This window comes from Chaetodon auriga, chromosome 3 (genome assembly GCF_051107435.1).
Source record: "Chaetodon auriga isolate fChaAug3 chromosome 3, fChaAug3.hap1, whole genome shotgun sequence".
NCBI lineage: Eukaryota > Metazoa > Chordata > Actinopteri > Chaetodontiformes > Chaetodontidae > Chaetodon > Chaetodon auriga.
The window spans coordinates 23,457,886-23,475,650 of record NC_135076.1 but is presented as its reverse complement, the minus strand read 5'-3'; the positions used below and the strand labels follow the sequence as shown (position 1 = coordinate 23,475,650).

The following is a 17,765-nucleotide window of genomic DNA, read 5'->3' as shown; positions in this document are numbered from 1 at the left end:
AGAACAAAAGGCCTCAGAAAGAGACATCTCTACTTTACAGGGGGTGTATAACATCTGAAACCTCAATCTCAACAAGCTCATTTTCACAAAGAGACTGAAAGTAGGTCCTGCCTGTCATGTCGTGTAGAGAAATCATTTGTTCAGTGGGACAGGAGTTTGTAGAGGTGGCTGTGGGTGGAATGCAACTCATCGATATTCTCAATTAAACTGGAAATACTATAAATTTCTTCTGTTTTACTACTGGTGAATCAGCTCCTGTGTTCCCATATTTTCTGAGTACCTTCTGCACGTTTAAGCACTTTGCGGTTGGAAACAGTGGCAGCTGCAACTGCAAAGCAAAAATGTTTTTTGATGTTTGAGAGTGAAATGATGCAGCGTGTCATTTTCCGTATTGGCCGGCCACTTAACATTCGACATACATGGCTGGATATTCAGTTGCAATATGAATATACTCTTTTAATCTAGAGTTTATTATAAAGTTCGCTATGGACATTTGGTCTCATCCTGTTATACTAATAAAGAAAAACATGGGGTTAAGTCTCACTTTGCTGACAATCACGTGGATACAGCGCACTCTGCACTTTCATCTCTCGAACTGCTACCTGGGTGAAAATGTTGAAAGAATATTAGTGTCACTCAGAAGTTCTATAAGTGATGACAAGAAAGGGGAGATAGCCAGAAGCGACACGCTACCTGAACGATTACTGCCTTTATTTAATAAACTGCACCTGCTTTCATACTACAATCGAAGGTGATGCATCAAGGACAAATACACGTTAGCTCCATCATGCTGATTGTTTTTTAACAAAGAGGTAAATAAATACATATCAGCAAGGCTGGATGAACTCCAGGGGCCCACGGTGTCAGTTGCTTTTTTTTGTCATTGTATTACTTTTCTACAATACTATAGAATTATGTATGATGTGAAGAGGCCTTGTAAATACAGCTTCATTTTTTTATTTTATGTTGTGCTCTCAGGGTGCAAGTTATGTGTCATCAATTTACCTCATACCGACAGCGAAAACCTGAGGCAAAGTGATATTGTGGTGTGGTGTATAAGTGCTGGTTGGTTCCTGGGTCCCTGTGTAAAACACACCATCTATTGTGGACTGTGTGCACTGCACCTGATGGGGCCCCCAAACAGATAAATCCAGCCGTGTGTGAGAGGCACACAATCAATAACAGCTTTAGTTTTGATTAGAGGTTATCATTTTACACCCTGACTCATTGTTGTATAGAAAGGGTAGATTCATTCTGTCATTTTGACCGGTCACATAATGTCAATTTGAAGTTTTCCTGAAAATTTTTAAAGCTTGTCCCTAAATGTCCAGTGTCAGGACACATAAATATTTAAATTCATTAAAATACCTGCCTTTATTTCATCTTTCATTCATTGTATTTCACAGTCTTTTCATCTCGCTTTAATGTTTGTCTATTTAATTTGTTTATTCACAACTATACCTCAAACTTGAGCCAAACACAATGTATTTTTGACTGACCTTTGTTAATTTATGCATAAATTCTCTTTTCAGTGATCCTGTTGTTATTTTAAAGTGTCTTCTTTAATATTTTTCATTCGGAACAAAGTCGGCTGATGAACCACGAGTGGAGAACAAAATAAAACCCTCTGCCTTAATAGTTCTCCGCCAGTCCCTGAAGGCAGCATCCCTCACCCGCTCGTAAGAAACATCAGTACCCAGAATGCTCCTCGGCCGCATGCGCACTACGCACTACGGCCCAAAGGCGTTGGTGGTTGGTGTCCGCACGAAGATGCGTCGCACTCCGGCAGCATCAGTACCAGCTCCGCCGTGCTAATAAACCAAAAAAACCGGAGGACGGAGCAGAAATACCGGCGGGGTTTGCGGCTCGAGCGGCGCCGGTGCATCGGAGCGGCGAGATGGGAGACCAGAAGGTGAGCCGGAGCCCGAGGAACAGGTGTCTCTGATGGGGGAAGCCGTTTCAGGGCGTAGCGTACAAAGGAAGGAGGGGGACAAGCCGCGAAACTGGGGAGTTTGTGGATGCGGTCCGGACTTGTGTTTCACAGAGACGCTTTTATTTGGTCAGTGTTCGTCCGGTTTAAGGTGCTTCATCTCGCGCTCGCCATCGATCACTTTCTTATCGATGTATCGGCGCTTCAGCCGGGGACGGGGGGCCTTGGCGCAGCTCCTCTCGCATCAACAAACATTACACAGTCCTTCAGTATGAATGGGCTCGCTCGCCAGCGTGAGATGCAATCCGACCACAGTGACGACATATCAAAGCTGTGATCCGGACAATAATCGACCCGGTGTGCGCCCAGTCCTCTTTTAAGTCCGCTGTTCAATGGAGGCGAAGCTGCATTATTAAATTATGAATGCGCATCCCTCCGCCCGTGAAGTGTCCTCCCTCCCTGAGCTCTGAGGCTGGACGACGAACGTCTGAGCGTCTTTTTAAAGGAGCTCAAAGCCTAAAGCTCTCCAAACCAACAGTGAGGAGCACAAATTCAACCACAGAGGATGCAGTGAAGGGAGCTGGTGGAGGAGAAACCTGCCCTCCTCCAGCTCCCTCCGCTACAGGCTTTAAAGGACAATATTCTTTATAGGCTTTGCTCTTTCATATTCCCCCCCAGGCATTAAAAAATGTCAACATTTTGTCTTTGTCTTCAGGAATCCCTGCGTAAGATCACCCACACGCTGGCCATGAAGAACGAGGAGCTTTCCAACTTCGCCTGCACTCTCAAGCAGAACCTCGACAACCTGGAGGTACAGAAACCTGAGAGGCTGAGCTGAAATGTCATCCCCGCCGCACACAGCTGATCCCTGCTCGGGTTACTTCCTGTAGTCACTCTTTTTGTTGTTGTTGTTGTGACTCCAGGCGAACTCCAACAGAGTGCAGGAGGACCTGGAGTCTGAGTTCAGCTCCCTCCACGCTGTCCTGGACGAGATGAAGGAAAACATGATGACGCGCATCAAACAGGAGCGAGCCAGCCGCACCTACGAGCTACAGGTAGCTGCATTTCCTCACGCTTAAAGGTGTTGCGTTCAAGTCAGTTTCACGGGAGAGAAACTGAATCTGTGGTTGGTTTTTACGTCAAGAAAATAAGCAAAAAAAAGGTCCATTTTCTGACCTTTCTTGATCTCTAAATGATGTGTTTTTTTGCTTTGAAGTCCCCACATTAAAAGACAAAAAGCACCTGACCTTTTAGTGCCTGACTAAAAACTGAAAAGGTGTTCTGAAAGCGGGAACGTGGCTCTGCAGAGGAATCGTCAGATGACACACAAACAAATTACAGACGGCTGCTCTTTGACAAAAGTGGCATAAACTAATTGTACAACTAAACAAATTGGTGCAGCAGCAGAAGAAAAAGGAGGACGTCTGCTGTATGTGGTGGGAGAAACATTAACGCACTGACAGCAGGAGTGTTTACATGTGTAATGGGTTTGTTTACCCGCAGTGATATGAAGCTTTTAAGGCTCTGATACTGAGCCATCACAGACTGTGTACATCAAAAACCGTGCGGCCTCAGGACCAAACCGTGACTCTCAAATGATGCAGCTGAGCTCCCGCGGCGAGCACAGCGGTCCCATTGTACCGAAGACGAGCGTGTGCGAGTGTGCAGATGTGACTCTGTTTGCATGTTTTCCTCAGAGTCAGCTGAGCGCCTGCTCCAAAGCCCTGGAGAGTTCGGAGGAGCTGCTGGAGCTGGCCAATCAGACGCTGTGCTCCTCTCAGACGGACGGCTTCACTCAGGTAACCGAGCCGCCCCGCTGCCGTGCTGCTGCACCTCTGCTCGCTGTTTGTAACTTCACTTTTTAATGACCGATGGTGCGTTCAGTGTCCATATACTGTTTAACCCCCATTCCAGAAAAAGCTGGGACACCGTGTGAAACTTAAACAAAACAGAATGTTTATGAGATGATAGATGATAGTATCATGATTGGCTATAAAAGGAGCATCCTGGAAAGGCTCAGCCGTTCACAGGCGAGGATGGAGCGAGGGTCACCACTTTGTGAACACATGATTGGATAAAGGATGGACACATGGACACAGCTCATTTACAAACGATCACATTCTGTCTTGATTGCGTTTCACGCTGCGTCCCGACTCTTTGGGAATCGGGCTTGTATATGATTTAATCTGCCGTTCTCGTGGTGTCATGCTGCCATTGATTTTAACACCGCCACCGGCGACTGTTTGTGTTACATGACGACATGATGGGCTCCGTATCTCTCCTTTTCCTTTCCCTCTCTGCTTCTCCTCTCCAGGCGGCCAAAGACATTAAGGATAGGTATAGTACTCAGCCATCCATTGCTTCCCTTTTGTCCTAGCCTCCTTGTAACCATTGAGCCATCTCATACTGTAGCGTGCATGCATTCAAGCTATCTAGCCACCGCACCCATTCCGTAGACAATAAGCACAATGGAAAACTGTCCACTCGAGAGCCTTTTGTCCTTGTGTTTCCCACTGTCCTCTCAAGTCTGTGCCATCCTGTGTCAGCCCCTCCCCGGATGAGTGCTGCTCCCCCTCTAGCTCCTCTAGCTTCTTGAATGTCCATCAGGGTGACGAGTCCGGCGGTAGTGGCAGAAGTCTAGTTAGCGGCCTGTGTCTTAGCGAGCAGTGTTAGAAGCCCCCTTCTTGTTTGCCTCTGATCCAGTTGAATAATGGAGCACGCTTGTTTCCACTCCGTGTGTTTGTGTCTTTTTGTGTGTCTCTCTCTTTGTCCGCAGCGTGACAATGGCTCCAGCCTTTCGCCTCTCCCTCAAGGCTAAAACCAGTGACAACATGAGTCACTTGATGGTGGATTTCAGCCAGGAGAGGGAGATGTTGCAGGGCCTCAAATTTCTGCCAGGTCTGCTCCACTTTTAATGCAAAGACATACAGAAAGGAACAAAAGAGCTGCGGGCAGCAGCTTTTTAAATACAAGAAGTATTTAAAAACGAATGCAGAGGCACAAAACCGCTGAAAAGTACTAGAAATGTAAGAGTTTCAGGATGGCTCCACAGTGCAATGGGTCTCTTTGTATGAAGTGGTTGGTGCTGAACATGGACATGGGTCTTATGTCTTATACCCTTTAGCAAAAATCCTCCAGTGCAGTAACAATATTTCAGCCTGTTTTTGATCAGTTTATTTCAAGTATTCTCTGATATCAGGTCACAGACTGAAGGCTGAAGCCAGCAGTTTATAAAGTACTGTGAATCAGCTCCACCTCAACCAGTTGCAATTATAAAATTTTGTTTACATATACATACAAGCAGAAAGCATACTTAGCTGAAAATACTTGTAAGACTTTTACTAGTGACATAGGATTTTTACCTTGTCGTATTTTTACCTGCAGTTAATTAAAAGGTCTGTTATATTTGCAAGGACAGTTCAGAAAGAATAAAAAGTTGTTCAGTCAGTAGCAAACTGAGAAAAGTCTAACCGCAGTGAAACGAAGGCTCCATGTCAGACAAGCCGCCCGCTGCAGCGGCTTCACTCCGCTCCGCTTCTCGGTATTTTCTTGTTAATGAGTCACATGGCTACATGTGATGTGACAGGTAATTGCTCGCAGCGATGAAACCACAGAAAATTTTCTACAGAGGCTGCAGCTGTGTGAGGCTTGTTCACCTCTCAGTGCACTGGTGTGGTTTTACAGCCCACATATTGACTGGAGTAAACAATGCTCTGATTAAGCCACTGTACGCCAGCTGTTCAGCACCAAACAGCAGACGGACAGACGCTAGCTAGCTGACAGATGAACATTTAGCAGAGACTGAAACTGAGCCACGTAATAATGTCGGTTAGCTTTCCACAGACTCCATGTCCGTCTGATTGATGTGTATATAACCAACTGTCTGCTAACACTGTAGCCAGAAGTTTCTGCTCAGCTGCACACCTGTCAGCTCACTGTGGGGTCATTCTGCCCCCAAGTGGCAAAAATCAATTGATGCAGCTTTTGAAGCATTATTCCCATGTGTCACAAATAATAAGAAACTTGATCCGCTGCATGTAAAAAGTTTTTAAATTACAACTTTAGCTGCTAATGTCTTCACAGAGTACTAAAAATCATCTGCTCCCTCTAAAAGACAAGCTGTCTCCCCTCTCCAGTTCCCGCCACTCCAGAGATCCAGGTGTCGGAGTGCCAGGTGTGCGACAACACCGTGTGCATAGTTTGGACCCTGCCGGAGCCCGACAGCAAGATCGACCACTACATCCTGGAGCATCGACGCACGAACCACGAGGGTCCACCTCGCATCAGAGAGGACTACCCCTGGATGGTGGTGGAGGGGATTCGAGAGATGGAGCACACGATCACAGGTAGGAGGAGGAGATGTTTGCTGCCTGAACTTGGATGACTGATGGGTGGCCGCTTACTGTGTTTTTACTCTCAGGTCTGCGCTTTGACACCCGCTACATGACGTTCAGGGTGAAAGCGTGCAATAAGGCGGTGGCGGGAGAGTTCTCCGAGCCCATCACACTAGAAACCTTCGGTGAGATTACTGCACGCACACTGGGTTTATAAAGCTGTTGTGAGCGTTTCACTGTGATTGACAACACATGAAAAGTCTGTGCTTCAGATTGTGCTTCAGTGTGTTAATAAAAGGCGTCTCAATTTCCGTTTGCAGCCTTCACCTTCAAACTGGACTCTGCTTCGGCCCACCAGAACCTGAAGGTGGAGGACTTGAGCGTGGAGTGGGACAGCAGTGGAGGAAAGATACAGGACATCCGCAAGGAGAAGAACCGAACCAACTCCCCGATGCACTCTCCAGCCAGGTTTGCATCAGTGTGACTGTGCAGGGTCGTTAAATCTGAGATTTGACCTTTAACGGGGGTCTAAAAACCTCATTAAGTCTGTGTTCATGTACTTATATTAAGAATAAATCTCCAAAATATGCATTTTGCACCATCTGTAATCAGGTCAGCCCTGATGTCACCTAAGAGAGCACCGACAGCCCGGGCCAGCAGAGACCGGTTTACAGCAGAGTCCTACACGGTTCTGGGTAAGAATACACACAGTTAGCAAGAGACAAAGCACAACAGACACATTTCTGCAGTCTCCAGGAGTAAAACACAGCACACTGAAGCCACAGCTGCACATTTATGTGAAACTGAGCAGCAGCTAGCTAGATGGCTAGCATGCTAAATGCCACTGTCCTGAATAGATGCAGTTGGCCATCTTGTGCTGTAAACACTGCAGTTCATTGCTGTAAAGCTGGTTTTGTGGCATTATTTTCATGCTCCATATTCATTTTAATGGTTGCTATTTCTCAAACAATCCATCCATTTTTACTGGATGGTTCTTCTGTGAGACTGCCAACACAGATAACTTTTCATAGACGTTTCGCTTCAGTTGTACCAAACCAAATGTTATGCAATCAGCTCAATCTGCACAAATACTGGCACACTTCTCAAGCATAAAGCAGCACTCTGCAGTGTGTTGACCTGTCACTGAATGCATCACGTGGGCTTGCGTGTCTCAACAGCTGACACCATGATCGACGCTGGCCAGCAGTACTGGGAGGTGCGCTTCGATAAGGAGAGCAAAGCCTTCGCCGTGGGCGTCGCCCTGCGGAGCCTCGGCCGATTCGACCAGCTGGGGAAAAGCAGCGCGTCCTGGTGCATCCACCTGAACAACTGGCTGCAGCAGAGCCTCACGGCCAAGCACAACAACAAGGCCCGAACGCTGGACTGCCCCATCCCAAACAGTATAGGAGTCTACGTCAACTACGACGAAGGTACGGTCAACACAAAGGGTCGGTGTTTGAGAGAGCGCGGAGGGAGTCGCTGATGGTCTGTTTAACAAAACAACAAAATAAACACTGATATGAAAATTATGTTGCAAATCAGGTTCCGCTTTGATCTGGGAAGGTTTTTATTTTTATTGTCAGTGGAAATTATGTCTGTACATAAGGAGATATAGTACTTTTTAGCTGATTCATTGGTTCAGTTATTGAACAAAAATGCTAAACAACCCGTGGTCCATTGTCTAAGATAACATTTTCCACTTCTTTTTAAACATTTTATAAACTAAAAAAGAATTGACAGATCAATCAGCTATGAAAATGTTCGGCGCAGCCCTGCTTTTTAATTTCGTGCACACTGTGTGGGCTCTGCCTTCTCTGCAGGTGTGCTGTCTTTCTACAACGCCAAAACTAAACAGCTGATGCACACCTTCAAAACCAAGTTCCAGCAGCCAGTTATACCAGCTTTCATGGTGAGAAACATTTCCTCAACAGCCTTTAAAGTATGCCTGTTATCTGGAAGATTCCTCTGTTGTATAATAGTTTTTTATATTTTTAAACTGCCCCCCCCCCCACAGGTGTGGAACGGCAGTTTCTCCATCGTGACGGGCCTGCAGGTTCCCAGCGTGGTGCTAAGCGGCCAGAGGAAGAACAGCGGGACCAGCAGCTCCAACGCCAGCCTCACCTAGACCCATCGGCTCAGCTGGCTGGACGCCTCCCAGCTCTGCTCGGCCGCAGTCGCCGCCGCAGGGCCTCACCTCTGCCCTGGCTGCGGCCCAAGCCATATCACGGAAGAGTTACATCACTGGAAGACGATGGCTCCGCCTGTTCCACGCGCACAGTCTGTGTTGCATGACCACAGAAATGGTTTCTGGGAGCATGCGAGTCATCTACGACAGTCAGTGACAGAATTCTTCAGATGTATGACTCTGGCCGTTGTGATTGCTTGGGACATGTTAGCTGTAGTCTTACTAGTTTTCTCGTGTCTACACATTCATTTAGCACTGTCCCGCTGCTGCTAGAGCAATGATTTAGCGCTGGCCGCTGTCCCCCCTCTCCTCTCCATCAACAAAACTGTCAGTCGTACTGTCGATGCAGCCAGCTGCAGGCGCAGGGTCAAGGCCCGTCCTGTCTGCTCTCCCTGTGCCTTCCTCCTCATTTCCAAACTGATAGGCCAAATCGGGTGATCCGTACCAACACGCTAGTATTTCACTGCAAGAAACGGCCTCCTTCTTCCAACTTAAAACAATGTATTGTGTCAGTGTCAATATAACTTGGTTGTAACATAGCTTAGTGGTAATTATCACCTACTGAATCTGCCTCTATCCACCAACCAACCTGCAGTATGTAACCCAAATAACAACCTGCTCCTAGACAACGCTACTGAATAGAATGTAGTTAATCACTCAGTCAGGACTTATTAGTCTCAACTTTGCCAGCAGCTAATAGATCTTAAGAAACGAACAACACATGTTAGGGATTGTATTTATTTCTTGCCAAGGCATGCAGACTTAACAGTGTTTACTGCGTTTCACTCTTTATAGTCAGGTTCCACACTTTGCCTGCAAGAAGCTGGGTCCTTAAGCCTCCTGCTGAGGTCCTGTTTAAATCAGTCAGCGTTGGCTGCGGGGTTTAATGTGACAGCCAGATTCTGCACAGGACGTTAGAGGGGAGCTTTTTTTACATCCCATGTAGAGGAGTCATCAGATATGGCTTCAGGATTTTGGAGATGACTGTACTGTATACGCTCTGTTAGCCTGACTGCACCCTCATGCTCGCCTGTGCAGTGTGTATGTGTCCAATCTAATAACACCACTTTATTTTCTGAAGAGGAATCCCTTTGTGAGTAGTGGACCCTCTGTGGTCCAAATATAACAGATAGCTAGCAAGTAGCCTCAGCTAACCAATTGCATTATGAGAGTTGGGGTCTAAGGGAAAGTGATCAACTCTGGAAAGTGATGTTTGAAGTCGTCATTTGTGCGCCGCCCCGACCTCCGTGTCACGCACACACACGGTAACAGTCCTGCTTTGCCGTGCTGCTCCTCCTGTATGCATCTCCTGAGTAACTGTAGCCTGCAATGCTTTAAAGAAGCTTGAGAATTATGTTAACTTTATTTCACATGCTGACATAAAGTCACAATTTATTGTACATAGTTTAATTTTTCCACTATAATGTATCAGTCATTGAGGTAATAAAGGAGTGAGAGAGCACTTTGTTCTTGGGTTTCTACTTCGATGATAGCGAGAAAAACAAAAAAAATGACAGACAAGAGGTGTAATATGGGAAATAGACGGGCTGCATCATAAAACTGATTGAGAGATCTCTAACTGCTGCATGGCACATACGAGAAGTTGCTTGTTCACATGCATCTGATTTGATGTGAGAGAAGCAAGAATTTTAATTAAAAACTAAACACATTCACATTAAGTAGGCACAATAACCACAAGCCAGCTCAATGGGGTACAATATATACATACATACATATACACATAAACATCACATGCCTCTGAGGCAGAATATATACAGCCATTTTAACAATGTAGAAAACTATACAAATACAAAAAAAGGCAGACAAAAGCAACACTAATGTAGAGAATCTGATGAGGAAGATGTACACTTGTCAATGTGCAGAGAAACGCGGTGAAGATAATGTGACATGTACACCTCTCGTTACATTCGACTCATTTGCTAATGAGCGTCTGAGCGGGGTGAATCAATAAAGCGTTAATCTTCCAAGAGGCTTTACGGCCGACAGCCAGCTGACGAGGAGGAGCAGAGCCACGATGCCGCTGAGGAAGAGGCCGTCTGTGTGGAAGCAGCTGGTCTCTGCTCTCATGTTTTGGTTCGTCCTGCAGGGACAGATGAGTCCCTGATGAGTCCCTGATGAGTCCCTGATGCTCTGACAGGCTCCCGCCACGAGGGGTCACTCCTGATTCCTCGTCTTCTGCTCCAGCTTGAGTTTCAGCTCAGATAGTGTGGCCAGAGAAACTAGAGCAAATCAGATGAAAAGCTTTGATGTTAGACACATGAACTGAGGCTGAAAGTATATTTTCATAAATTGCCTTCAGTGAAGCATCGCGGACTTACTCTGTCCCAGACTGTCTGTGTAGGCCCTCGCCTTCGTATCCCAGCTGTTCGTGGAGGAGGTCGAGTGGAGTGATGTAGCGGAGGCCCACTTGCGAGGAGCAGGAGTTGGAGGCATTATTGCTTTCCTCGGAGCGTTTTTCTCCGGTTCTGTGGAAGACCAACAAACACACAATGATTCACGCTCATAAAAAGGTAAATGATAGGTTGACATACAAGCTGGAGGACTTACGTAGCAGTGGAACAGCTGCAGATTCTGCTCTCCTCCTTTCGTTCTCCTCCACTGTTTGAACACAGAGTTTAGTTAGAGGCAGCAGTGGAAAAAATGAAGTCACACCTGTTTATGTTTGCATGACAGGCAGGTGAACAACAGGAATGATGGATGGACTGATTGATGGGACTGCAGAGGAGTTATACTCACGCTTGTCGTTCATATATATGTGCTCGTGTTCAAATGCTGCTGGGGCCAGTTCAAGGATCGGCATTTTTAGAGCTGTTGCAAAACAAACAATGTAATTATAATTAGTGCAGTTTTGATGTATTGCAAGATATAAAAGGACAAGGCGAACAGCTGTTGTCACAGTGAGAAATCAGTGAAACCCTGAGTTTTACACTGAACATGAACAATGGGAAAATGCATGTTCAGTAAAATAAAGGTTAACATGAACATTTCAAGCCATACTAACGGCACATCTTGGTTTATAATGCACCAAAACACAACAAATGGTTTATGACCAAGTACCATCCCCATCAGCTTCAGCTGAACTTAAACTGTAAACTGTGTTTAGTGCTCATTAGCAAATGTTAGCATGCTAACAGGCTAACATGGTGAACATTATATCTGCTGGATGTCACCACGCTAATATTGTCATTATGAGCATGTTAGCCTTTAGCTCAAAAACACAGCGCTGACTGTTGTAGACCAGTGGTTCCAAACGTGGGGGTCTTGACACCCACAAAGGGACGCAAGTCTATTATGTTTGATTTTTCAGACTTGCTGTAATCTTTGCTTGTTTCTTGTGAATCACTGGATAATTTAACTTTTTATAACTATTCAGTCAAACACAAAAAAGACCACTCCTCAGTTCAGCTACTCACAACCAGCACACAAATGCAACCTGCAGAGAGGGGCCTCGAGCAGACATGGTGTTGTTTTAGGGCGTCACATGCTATGAAAATCCACTACCATAGACTCTTAGTCTTGTTAACAGTCACTCGAGTTACAAAGTCCAGATCAGAACAAAACTCTGCAGAGGAATTTCTACCAGATGCTCTAAAACAAGCAGAGCATGATTGATCGGGTGGGTGTGGGTACGTCACAGTGCAGTCGTACCTGCACAGGAAAACTTCAGTGTTACCATGATGGCTCAAGAATCTTTGATTGACAATCATATTTTAGGGCCAGTTTTTAAACACACCTGCTGGTACAAAGCAAGTGAACCAACCAGTTAAGATTTGTTGTTTGTAGGTTTACAATAGAAAATACAAGATTATACAACATTTCTTTATTTTTGACAATTGCTGTGAAAGTGGTTGCTTTATGGTCCAAAAGACCAACTAAAAGTAATTCTTAATGTCACTGAAATTTGGAAAAAGTCCAACATTAAACCAGGCATTTGTAGAGGTGGAATTTCCAAATGCCTGCATGCGTCATGGAGTCACAGCAAACAGGTCGGGCAAACAGTGCAAAGAGACTAGTCGCTGGATGTGTCTGTGTTCATGTTAGTGAGTTTCTGCATCAACAGACAGTTCTGTACCTGGTTTGGGAGGCAGACTTGGTGGGACGGGGTTTGACGAGGCCTGCTGAACGCTCTTCTCTCCGTTTTCATTATCAGATCGAACAAAAGCTGTTAAAAAAAAAAAAAAGCCAGAGCTTCAATGTGTTATGTTTGCCTCTTGGTAAAAGTATGTTGGCATAATGGATAATAATTACACAGCTAAGAGTGACCTTGAGTGAGCAAAAGAGGAAGAAAGAGAAAAATAAACAGGAAAAGGACGACGAAAACGTACAGATGTTTTTCTCATATGTCTCCTCGATGATGAGCGGAATCAAAACTCCGTCCGTTCTTTCCACCAGATAGTTGATCACATCGTGCAGCGTTGCACAGGGGACCTGCACAGAGAACAACATCCTTTTACCAACGCCAACAACAAACACTTTAATTACTGATTACTGAGAAGGAAGTCATGTAAAATAAAAAAAAAAAAAAAGCCACCTCATTCCAGTAAATATTATGCAAAGACCAGAGGCGTGTCCTCTGATAAAGTCTTATCTAACAAAAGAGCAGAAGAAATATGGCTGGTGTCTCAGCTGACATGTGACAATTTTACTGCCACCTCTGTGTTTACCTGTCACCGCCCTGTGCTTTTCCAGGACATCATATGCCACAGTTAAAGGCATGCTTCAGGTTCTTCAACTCAACTAATTTTCATAGTCTTGTATTTGTTGTCTATTCCACAAACTGCTGAAAGTCTGACCCTGCTGCGTCATACGGTGCCTCATACAACTCTGCTTCAAATAACCCAAACAACCCATTAAATCTCCTCTTTCACCTGAACAATAAAACACTCCAGCTTAATATGGGCCTGCTTTTTTTAATACTCACAGGATTGTCCACATCAATGGTGAAGCCCCCCTCGTGTTTACGAGCCACGCGGTAGTGTTTGAATAGTGCGCTGATAGAGGAAGACAGAGGGAGGCCATCAAAACAAGACAACAACATGCAACAACGGCAGATTTGCAAAGGTAAGTCAAATGCACTGTGTGTGTGTGTGTGTGTGTGTGTGTGTGTGTGTGTGTGTGTGTACCCATCAAGGTCCTGCCTGGTGCTGACAGCGAACGAGTTTCCTTCACGCCCCGGCCTCAGCAGCAGGTTTCCTCTCTTGGCCTCTTTCTCAAGCAGCAGCTCTGCCTCCAGTCGAGAGACACTGTGGTAACAACTGCAGGACGCCAGAAAACAGCGATGAGAGCAAAAGAAAAACTGCCAGCATTCATCTAAAACTGATTTTAGTGGGTTATTACTGAGTGACGCATCCAGTATGTAGACATGCGTGGTGTGTTTCTGCCTCTTGAGCTTAATACAACAAGAGGAGAAGCCTACAAAACTCTCTTGTGATGCTCCTGAAACCTACTGATACCTCACACACACACCGGTCGGGGTTTAAGCTTCATAATGCACCATTTTTTAGACGATTCAATTGGGGCATTTTTTTGGTGACAGTTCTGAAGCTGTAAGTTTATTTGAAAGCCAAATGTACAGATACAGCTTTGCCTGGAGAGCGCTCCTATGCAAAATTGGGAACATTGTAAACTGTTGGAGGCAACTGTGATGATGCCGAGGTATAAATGTACGTGTCTGCTGCCTTTAGACAAGACAATATGGCCTGAATTGAAGCTGAATTAAGTCATTAAATTTGTTTTTTTCCAGAACGTATCAAGATACAGATGCACATAATGCCCTCTTTGTCCTGGATTCTGGTCATACTGTAGCCCTTTAACTTGTTTTCAGTGGTAAAAGTTAAAGATTTAGGAAACCAGAAAAAGCATTAATTAAATAATGAAATACTGCCGGACTGATCTTTTTAATTTGCTTCAAAATTCTCCTCTCGAATATTAATTTTACTATGTTTTAGAGTGTTGCATCGCAATATCAGCGACCACATTAAAGAAGAGTGTTTATACTCACACTGGCATGTCTGCTGTGAGGCTGACATAAGGACTGGAGTCGAAGTTGGTGACAGCAGGTGGAGAGACGGTTTTCAGTCTTTGCTTTTCCTTCTCCACCACCTCTTTCAGCATGTGGATCTGGCCTGGAAGCAGGTTGAGGGAGGAAGGCACCGACAGCTGCAGGGAGACGCACACTTTCTGTTTTCAATGATCTGTGCAAGCGAGGGGTGCAATTACCTAGATTTGGCCTGACGTTAAATACATCTAAGCACCAGTGTCTTCAAATTAAATCACTGAGTAACAGCTAAATGTTAAACTCCACAGACCTCCATCACAGAGCGGATGTAGCCCTTCCACAGCTCTCGAGCCTCTGCATTAGGGGCCTGTAACCACAGAAGAGAGAAAAAACATGAAAATGAGGAATTACTTTGGAAAAAAGAAGATTATTTTTGCATTTTCCACATATTCCCTCACAGTCAATTTGATATTTCCATCCTTCATCTGGAGGTTGAGTCTGGCTGCGTCTAAGTTACGATCCTGGCTGCTGTCATCTGTTATTGAGATAAATCCACTGAGATCCAGTTTCTCTATGTACTGATGAAACACACACAAACACACATTAAGTGACGTAAAAAACAATTTCTGTCTCTTATTTTAACCCAAATCTTTGTGATTCCTTACATCAGTGTCTCGCTTGTCATTGAAGAAGAAGAGCGTGTTTCCACACAGGCACGTCCACAGTTTCAAAGATGTCTGCACAAACACAGAGAAACACGCTGAACAACAGAGAGCAGGGACAAAATACAGATATTAAGAGGAAAGGACACAGATTTGTCATTGTGTTGAACAGAGCACAAAGACACAAGAGGAAGAAAAGGAGGAAAATCAATGAGGGTTTCACAACAAGGAAATAAAGAAGGCTGCTGTGATCTGTGCGGGTGACATTAAAGGATTAGACTTGATGACTCAAGCCTCTATAGTCATGACAGAAACCAGTTTTTGATATTAAAAACCAAGTCAAGGCTGGATGTGAAGAGAATCAGGTAAGTGTGTCAGTGGACTCATTTTTTGTGCAGGCGTGTAAGTTGTATGACTCAGAGTCGTCCGGTCATTGTTGTCTATTTCAGGTCAAAGCCACCGCCAGTGCTGTGTGTTACACGCTGAACTCAAAATAACTTGGATAATATTAAAAGTATTGAGCTGGAGAACTCAAGTCTGCATTTGAATGAGGTCCTGAATTAGTCACCTCAGACTCCTTTCACCCCCCTCCTTTCATCTGGGACTGGGATGTCTTTGATTAAAGTGTTTTGTGTGAAACGTTTCCTCGAAGATTTTACAACCACGATTCCAAAAGGGTTGGGACGCTGCGTGAGGCGTAAATAAAAACAGAATGCAATCATCTGCAAATGAACTGTGAACTTCCTTATTCCATGCAGTAAAATCCTTCATACAATCACGTGTTCACACCTCGCTTCATCCTCGCTTGTGAACGACTGAGCCTTTCCAGGATGCCCCTCTCATACCCAATCATGACACTATCACCTGTTACCAATCAGCCTGTTTACCTGTGGAATGATCCAAACAGGTGTTTTTGGAGCATTCCACATCTTTCCCAGTCTTTAGTTGCTGCTGTCCCACCTTGTTTGAAAAATGCATCAAATTCAGAATAAGCAGATATTTACAAAAATCAATGAAGCCGATGAGGTCAAACATTAAATATATTGTCTTTGTACTGTTTCCAATTGAGAATGTGTCAAAAAGGATTAGCATGTTGTCACTTTCTGCTTTATTTACATCCCGTCTTTTTTTGGAATCGGGTTTGCAGGCGCTCTCCGTGGAGTGTACACGGTCTGTTATCAGTGAGGGCTGGGCTGAGCAGCACACAAGATTTATTATAACAAAGCCTGCCTTGCCAGTTTTTTCAGTCTTCAGTTCTCCGTCAGCTCTTGGTTTGTTCTAATCTTGATGGCACAATGAGCAGAGAGGCAGTCAGACCAGTCGGAGAGGTGCTGCTGAAAAACTCAAAGTCCACACAACATCCAAAAAACTACATCATGACGAACAGGTTCCTCCCATGGAAAGAGCGCTTCACCTGACTTCACCTGTCTGCTCGACCGATGCACGCTGACAGATGACAATTAAAGTTTGATGCATGCCTTCAAACTGCAGTTTTGCCATTTTAAGCACAAGCTAGCGCAGGTAAATGAATGAACAAGTTACAGTTCCTCCTTAAAGGGTCAGCGAGGTACGACAGAGCCCCTCTGCACAACAACATGCATTCATCAAAGAGGTGCTGCATGGCTCTGACTCTAAAACATATTAAAGCTGACGTGAGTGTTCACAGGATCCGTCATCTTCCGCACATTGTTGAGATGTCAGTCATGCATGTTTGTGTGTGTGTGTGTGTGTGTGTGTGTGTGTGTGTGTGTGTGTGTGTGTGTGTCTCTCTCTCTCTCACACACACACACACACACACACACACAGAGCAGCCATCAACAACAGCAGACCTATTTCAAACATGAGCAGCCATTTACACCAGAAATAATTAGTCAATTGATCATTACACCACAGAAGAATAGAAAAGTAATCCTCAGTCATTTTCACAGTCATTACAGATTAATTGACAATTAAGACCCATTCATCATTAATTACAATCAAAATATCTTTATCTTATCTTCCAAGCTCTGAACATTTTGTCTTTTAACTAGCTCTTACGGATTTTAGATTTTTCTCAATTTCTGACTCATTTTGACTAAAACAACTAAAATCCCAGAAATAAACAACAGATATAAAAACAAAGTCACAACAACAGGAAGCTTTTTGTAGTCACCTGTTGATCACAACAAAAAGCGTTCAGACAGTTTGCACAGAACAACCCAAAACATATCTGTCCATCATTATAAGATACCTTGTCTTTGAACGACCTCTTCTCCAGGTAACCCTCAAAGTAACAAGCTGGCAGCTGAGTCCTCTGGCGCGCGACTCGCTTTGCCATCACGAGGAGTGGAGATGCTTAAAAAAAGGAAATATAAACAGATCCGACTGAGACTGGAGTAGATTTCCTCAGCAACGTATCAGCATGTTCTGCTCGGTCTCAACTGGAGTTCACCTGTATAAGAGAAATGAAGAAAACGCGTCTGTCAAGACGTCAGCGCCGCTGATTGGTCAATGGGCGGAGTGGGCGGGTGTTGTTAAAATAGGCACAGGTGCGACGGTCGCTGTGTTACTCATGGAAGGAAATCACCCGCCTGCAGGCCCGAAACTAGACCCAGTGTGTAATTTAATGTGTTCACGGGTTTTATGATGAACAAGA

The 17,765-nt window shown here is 44.8% G+C and overlaps 2 protein-coding genes across 2 annotated transcripts; one reads left to right on the top strand and one right to left on the bottom strand.

Annotated features, from left to right (window-relative positions):
• The first annotated feature begins 1,732 nt into the window (after positions 1–1,732).
• Positions 1,733–9,911, top strand: fsd1 (fibronectin type III and SPRY domain containing 1). Its single transcript, XM_076726249.1, has 13 exons — positions 1,733–1,912; positions 2,646–2,741; positions 2,854–2,985; positions 3,628–3,729; positions 4,245–4,267; positions 4,707–4,828; positions 6,067–6,276; positions 6,351–6,449; positions 6,585–6,732; positions 6,877–6,959; positions 7,443–7,694; positions 8,085–8,173; positions 8,279–9,911. The coding sequence occupies exons 1-13, from the start codon at positions 1,898–1,900 to the stop codon at positions 8,387–8,389; spliced, it is 1,482 nt and encodes a 493-aa protein (XP_076582364.1). The 5' UTR covers positions 1,733–1,897; the 3' UTR covers positions 8,390–9,911.
• Positions 9,912–10,595: 684 nt separating this feature from the next.
• Positions 10,596–17,489, bottom strand: LOC143318182 (signal-transducing adaptor protein 1-like). The gene is made up of 13 exons (XM_076726248.1): positions 17,361–17,489; positions 15,134–15,205; positions 14,927–15,046; positions 14,779–14,835; positions 14,472–14,629; positions 13,594–13,725; positions 13,392–13,461; positions 12,796–12,898; positions 12,543–12,632; positions 11,207–11,278; positions 11,018–11,068; positions 10,789–10,935; positions 10,596–10,689 (listed from the first exon to the last, which is right to left on the bottom strand). The coding sequence occupies exons 1-13, from the start codon at positions 17,445–17,447 to the stop codon at positions 10,625–10,627; spliced, it is 1,224 nt and encodes a 407-aa protein (XP_076582363.1). The 5' UTR covers positions 17,448–17,489; the 3' UTR covers positions 10,596–10,624.
• Between the last annotated feature and the right edge of the window lie 276 nt (positions 17,490–17,765).

Coding starts and splice junctions, on each gene's coding strand:
- fsd1 (XM_076726249.1), top strand. Junction 2,986..3,627: donor GCCGCACCTACGAGCTACAG/GTAGCTGCATTT, acceptor TGTTTTCCTCAG/AGTCAGCTGAGCGCCTGCTC. Junction 6,733..6,876: donor CCGATGCACTCTCCAGCCAG/GTTTGCATCAGT, acceptor ATCTGTAATCAG/GTCAGCCCTGATGTCACCTA.
- LOC143318182 (XM_076726248.1), bottom strand. CDS start 17,447: ATGGCAAAGCGAGTCGCGCGCCAGAGGACTCAGCTGCCAGCTTGTTAC. Junction 12,633..12,795: donor GACATATGAGAAAAACATCT/GTACGTTTTCGT, acceptor TTTTTTTAACAG/CTTTTGTTCGATCTGATAAT. Junction 10,936..11,017: donor TGCAGCTGTTCCACTGCTAC/GTAAGTCCTCCA, acceptor GGTCTTCCACAG/AACCGGAGAAAAACGCTCCG.